The sequence below is a fragment of the Brachyistius frenatus genome, unplaced genomic scaffold (genome assembly GCF_029030835.1).
Source record: "Brachyistius frenatus isolate BFR_SWC_R1_liver_20210118 unplaced genomic scaffold, ASM2903083v1 Contig_113, whole genome shotgun sequence".
In the NCBI taxonomy this organism is placed as follows: domain Eukaryota; kingdom Metazoa; phylum Chordata; class Actinopteri; family Embiotocidae; genus Brachyistius; species Brachyistius frenatus.
The window spans coordinates 674,001-680,000 of NW_027210712.1; the positions used below are offsets into that span (position 1 = coordinate 674,001).

The following is a 6,000-nucleotide window of genomic DNA, read 5'->3' on the forward strand; positions in this document are numbered from 1 at the left end:
ACGCAATAGAAACACAACACTGACTCACGGCATCTCAAACCTGCTAGGAAACAGTTAAGGAAGTGTCTATCACAGACTGCATATAAAAATGGACAAAGCTTCCCGGTCTGAAAAATGAGACGCAGGAAGTGCCTTAAGGTGCAATACCACCGAGTGCCACTAGAGGTCGGCTCCAACAAAATCTCCGGCTCCATCGACTCCCACTCAACTGCTCTCAGTCAATAACATTTCTCAAGAGTTATTGAACCTCTGAATTGAAATATTTGGGTCTTTAGCTGTCCAGTGTTCTGCTACGGGTTTTTTTGGGGGGGAGCTTTTTAACTTGCAGACAGCCGCCAGCTGCAGTCGGAAACTTTTCCGCAAGAGAGAACCAAAAGTTGCGGTCTAGACGGGCTCGGCAGTGAGATGAAACTCATTATGAAGCTCTGCGAAGTGGAGCTGTAGATGTGGGGGTGACGACTCTCGGGGGGAGGGAGGGTTTGTCAGTACGAGCACATTTGTTAAAAAATTACTGATCACAGCCGAGCTGGCGGGAAAGGCTCGATTAATGATTAGCTAATAGCCGACATCCAACGATAACCACGAGCTCCACAGAGGGAGGAAGCAAACTGCGGAGACACGTTGGTGTTGGTATTGCTGCCGCTCTGATCATAAGTCAGAACACAAAACCTTTAATTAGTTGTAGGACTTCTCCGGCGAAGACGAAGTTGGACCGATCGTCGGCGGCTGCTGCTTTCGACAGGGAGCTCTTACGGAAACTATGCCTGCGTCATCGCCCACTTTTTCAATTTGCCAACGCAGAAATGTGGTTGAGACGCCGCTTTTCCTGTAGACAAAGCATTTCACTGTTAACCTCAGACAACCCCAGACTCCAGTCAGTGTCCATATTTGTGTGTTAATAAAATGTGTAAAAGGGGGAAGAACAATAAAAAAAAAAAAAAGAGAAAGAAATATGGAGCTGTAACGAGGGCGAGTTGCTGCCCTGTCTCCTCTCCCCCCTCCCCCTCTCACCTCCCGACAACGACCCGCAAGGCTTCTCATTGTGTTTGATATGAACACCAAGGCTCCATGGTTGAATGTGTGAGCAAGAGTGCATTAACTTTCATGCTTCCCAAGGCCACAGAGCTCATCTTCTGCACTGTGACTGTAACCCACACACACACACACACACACACACACACACACACACACACACACACACACACACACACACACACACACACAACTGTAGCTGTCGGTGATCCAGCTCAGCACACACAATTACTTTCTCTCACTCTTGCTCTTTCTTTCTCCGTCTCTATAATGCACGCACACAACCAGTCTTTTACTCTCTCAAAGACACACAGTCAGTCCCTCCATCACGAACACACACAGAGCTGTCAGATGCACAAAAACACTCTCTCTTGCACGCGCGCGCACACGCACACGCACACGCACACACACACACACACACACACACACACAGAGAGAGAGAGAGAGTTGTATCTGCAGGTCAGGATTACGAGCTGAATCTCCCAGTGAGCTGTGGTATCCTACTCTTCCCTGGCGGGGCATCTGACCTCCGGAGTCTCTCAGTTAAAACATATTTATGTTTATCAACGTGTGCGGGAAAATAAGGATGAAATTTACACCCTAAAAATTAAATCTCTCCTTTCAATGTTTATCTGAGATATTAAAAGAAGACCTTTTGTAGAGCATCTTAATTTCCAAACCAAATCCACATCCGGCGAACGACTTGACGTTCAAGTGTGAGAATTATGTGGTTAGATGATATGCGATGGCATGGGGGGGTGGTGGGAGGGAGGGAAGGGGAGGGGAGGGGGGAGTCCTGCAGCGAGAGGAGGTCTCAGGTGGGAATTGGCTGGTAAAACAGTAAAACAAAGCACATTGGAAGAGTTGAAATGTGAATTCTTGTTTTTGCATAGGAATGCGTTTATGAACATATTTAAGCTCAAATCAACGTAGCAAGAAGTATAAAAGACCAGTGACCTCGCGTACACACACACACACACACACACACACACACACACACACACACACACACACACACACACACACACACACACACAAGAACAGCAAAATGAAGCCACAATTATTTTAATAATACTTTATAAAGCAGATGACAGCTGAATTATAACCTTTCAATCATCGGAATGAAGAAATTGATCGATTGTCAATAATTCAGTTTAAATGAATGGAAACTATTTGGTGGTTAATTTTCACACTGTGAAGGAAATTTTAGTTTAATGCTGAGTGTGTGTGTTTGTGTGTGCAAACCCAAGTGACTGGTGCGAGTGCTTTTGTCAGAGATCCCCGAGTGTCTTGGAATAACAGCTTAATAAGCCTGAAGCTGATTTAAAGAGTGTGTGAGCACACACACCGAGAGACGCTCACACCTCACGAACCCACTCGTGGCTCCTCTCAATCTGATGATGGCGTGTCGACTCGCGTGCGAGTGTATGTACCGCTCGAGTGAGTGAGTGTGTGTGTGTGTGTGTGTGTGTGAGAGAGAGAGAGAGAGAGAGAGAGAAAGATTATTGGGACCTGATGCTTCTCGGGGGAAATCAAAAACCTTTTGCCCCCCGAAGGCAGTGCCAGGCAAAAAAATTAAAAGCCACGCATTCGCAAGAGCACACGTGCAGCCGCCTCGCACCTCAACACATTTTCAAATCAGCATCGAGAGTAGCCTTCACTAATCTCCATTCTCTCACTCCCCTCCTCACAAACACACACACACACACACACACACACACACACACACACACACACACACACACACACACACACACACACACACACACACACACACACACACACACACGGGGATCAGCTTTAATCAGCTATTCTCTTTCAACTGTGTCCTGACGAAAAGCAGTCCACAGAATATTAAGGAGCTGTGTGTGTGTGTGTGTGTGTGTGTGTGTGTGTGTGTGTGTGTGTGTGTGTGTGTGTGTGTGTGTGTGTGTGTGTGTGTGTGTGTGTGTGTGTGTGTGTGTGTGTGTGTGTGTGTGTTACAGAGAGCAACGGGGAGGAGGAGGGGGCATTATTGTGAATATTATTATTATCTCACGCTGATTACACAAGAGGGCGAGCGTGGATCTGCAGACTGTGAGAAGGGAGAGTAAATGAGTGTGTGAAAGAACTGGGTCACATCTATTCTACTACTACCTGTCATCATCGCCTTAAAACACCTGCACCGACAGCGCAGAGTCGGATGCTGCCGCAGCCGAATGGAGCAATCGGTTGTACCTACCGGCCTCCGCGTTGGATCAAAGACAGCACTGTGGACTTTATTCTTTCAGTGCGATAATCCTCGAATCGGATCGGAAATTTTTAAATACACCTTACCTGTAAAGTAGTAAGGATGCTAACGTTAGCAAATAAAGCCCCCCCCCCCCCCAAAAAAAGGCTGCTTCGAGGAAATACTGCATAGTAAAGGATAATCATGTCAATCAGCAGTTGCCGTCCATAATATTTGGTATTAGTAGACTTTGTGGCCCATCGGGTTTGTCAAAGTCATGAATCTGTAGCCGCTCCACTCTTCTTTTCACACTTCACTCTGGGTTATGAGGCCTCTTCTTCTCCCTCTGAGATTTCATTAAGTGATGGTCGCCCTTCAAAATGAAAAGATCAAAACTTGCTCCTGGGACTTTGCCACTTCAAAGTCCCCGCACCAACTTGGAAAAAAAAAAAGAAAAAAAAAACAGCGGTGGAAAAGTCGTTATTATCTGGGTTTCTAATGCAGCAATGACGCCCCAAAGAGCGTTGTTTACAATGATTAGGTCTCCGACGGCGGGGCCGCGGATGAAGTCAGTCGCAGCCGAGAGAGCTGCTGGCAGCGCGGCACGTCTTCATAATCATAGCAGAGAGCACCTCTTGGGTGTTATAGTTTTTATACAACGACTGCCAACACATTTGTTGACTTAAAGCTAAACTCCCTGCAGTAGTATAAGCTCGGTACAACAGAAAAAAAGGAGTCGGTAGACAAGAGGAGAACTCGTAGATGCAGGCGGACTCTGTTCTGCTGAGGGTCATTGCTTTATAATTGCTGTGTTAGGGGTTTTTCTTTTTTTTTTCATGACTGAATGGAAATGCGACGTGTGAGGAAAATGTGTGTGTTTGGCATTGAATAGGATACCTCAAAGCACACACTCGAATCAATTCAATATCAAGGCTGTTACAAGTCAATGGGCTTTTCTCCCAGAGTAAGTGAATTTGAAGCTCAGTTCAATAGGAGTGAATTGCATCTCCGTTTCTTTCTTGTTTTGTTGTTTTTTTTTACACTGACCTACCTGTGATATTGAAAATCCATGCTTGGGGGATTTAAAATATTTACATGTGTAGCAGATAAAGGAGTAAATAACTTGTCGGCAGACAAGGTGACTAAAAAGCAGCCTTTTATCCCCCCTTTTTATCGTGCGGTATCCCAAACTCCCAAACCTCGTCCCGGCCTCATTAAAAAAAAAAAAACAGATGAGTGGTGTTTTCATCTCGTGATGAAAACACCCAGGACAGAAACAACCAAATGACTCATTCATCTCCCCAAAAATAATCATATCATATCATGCTATATCATGCAATAACAAACCATCTGAAAATTAGTCGGTATTTGGCTTACTCCTGGTTTTTGATGGTGTGTAACAATACAAGTGATAATGTAAGTCTCTTCATTCGTGTAGCAACAGCTCCCCCTAGCAGAGGACAAGAGTACAGCACCGCACTGGTCATTCATGCATTTTCAGAGAGCACAAGAAAAGTTCCTGCAGTGGATATTACAGAGCATTTTCCTCAGAATTCACATATCATTGCACCACAATAAGACCAAAATACCACTTGAATATGTCTGTTTGCTGCAAATATTTGGTATTAGGTTTTGAAATGAACTGATTAAATGGTCCGTCTCGCTCCCCCTCACAGCCCGTGGACTTTGAGACGAAACGGTCGTACAATCTGAAGGTGGAGGGATCCAACCCTTACATTGACCCTCAGTTCCTCGCCTGGGGGCCGTATAAGGACGAGGCCATGATAAAGGTAAACGAGACAAGAAATACATTGGTGTGTGTTGGACGAGGCACCAAATCAGAGCAGCGCTGTGACAGCTGTGCGTGTTTGTGCGCAGATATCGGTGGAGGACGCAGATGAGCCTCCTGTTTTCGTAGCTCCCAGTTACACTTTTGAGGTCGAGGAGAACGCACCTCAAGGCACCCTGGTGGGGCGAGTTCATGCCAAGGACACGGACGTTGCCAACAACCCCGTCAGGTAACACAAACAAAAACACACACACACACAGTAAGACAGACCTTGCAGCAGTGGGAGGATTTGAATTTTTACACTACCGTCAAATTCTTATGGAACATTGCCAAAACAACAACATCAACACACAAAAAAAAGCACTTTTAAATAATGTTCCTTCTCCCACACTGAACAAACAATATGACTCAAAGAAACTTGGCTTTCCACGGCAATTTTTTTCATGCAGAAACACAGATTACATATTAAGAAGTTTGCAACGAAAAATGGGGATGCAGAATAGGATTAACGCATAAGCAGTCACTTCTGCTAAAAATCAACAATAAAAAGAATCTCAGAGTCTGTCGACATAGTTTATTTCTAACAGGCTAGACTTCTTTTTCTTTTTTTGCGTGCTTCTTTTTTACCATGTACAGAGAATATACGAACACACAGCTAAGCTACAGTAAACATGAACTATGATGCACACTGAAGTAGATCTAAGTTTGAACAATTCTTATCGTCCTAATTTGTGTGTAACGGCCATTATTGTATGTCTGCTCGTATTTTCCGTTCAGGTACATGATCCCTCGGTACACGGACGTGGAGCAGTTCTTCAGCGTCAACTCGGAAGACGGCATGATTACCACGACGAGACCGCTGGACAGAGAAGCCCAGGCCTGGCATAACATATCCGTGTCAGCCACAGAGATCGGTACGTGTGCACACGCACACGCACACAAATCTAGGAAGAGAGCTGGGACTGAATCT

At 45.2% G+C, this 6,000-nt stretch overlaps 1 protein-coding gene across 1 annotated transcript in view; it reads left to right on the top strand.

Annotated features, from left to right (window-relative positions):
• cdh11 (cadherin 11, type 2, OB-cadherin (osteoblast)) overlaps nt 1-6,000 on the top strand; it is an 85,629-nt gene that overhangs the window by 71,698 nt on the left and 7,931 nt on the right. Inside the window, exons 9-11 of the mRNA XM_069712881.1 lie at nt 4,918-5,031; nt 5,120-5,259; nt 5,808-5,944. Of these exons, the coding sequence (XP_069568982.1) occupies nt 4,918-5,031; nt 5,120-5,259; nt 5,808-5,944 (391 nt within the window). The remainder of the gene's footprint in view (nt 1-4,917; nt 5,032-5,119; nt 5,260-5,807; nt 5,945-6,000) is intronic.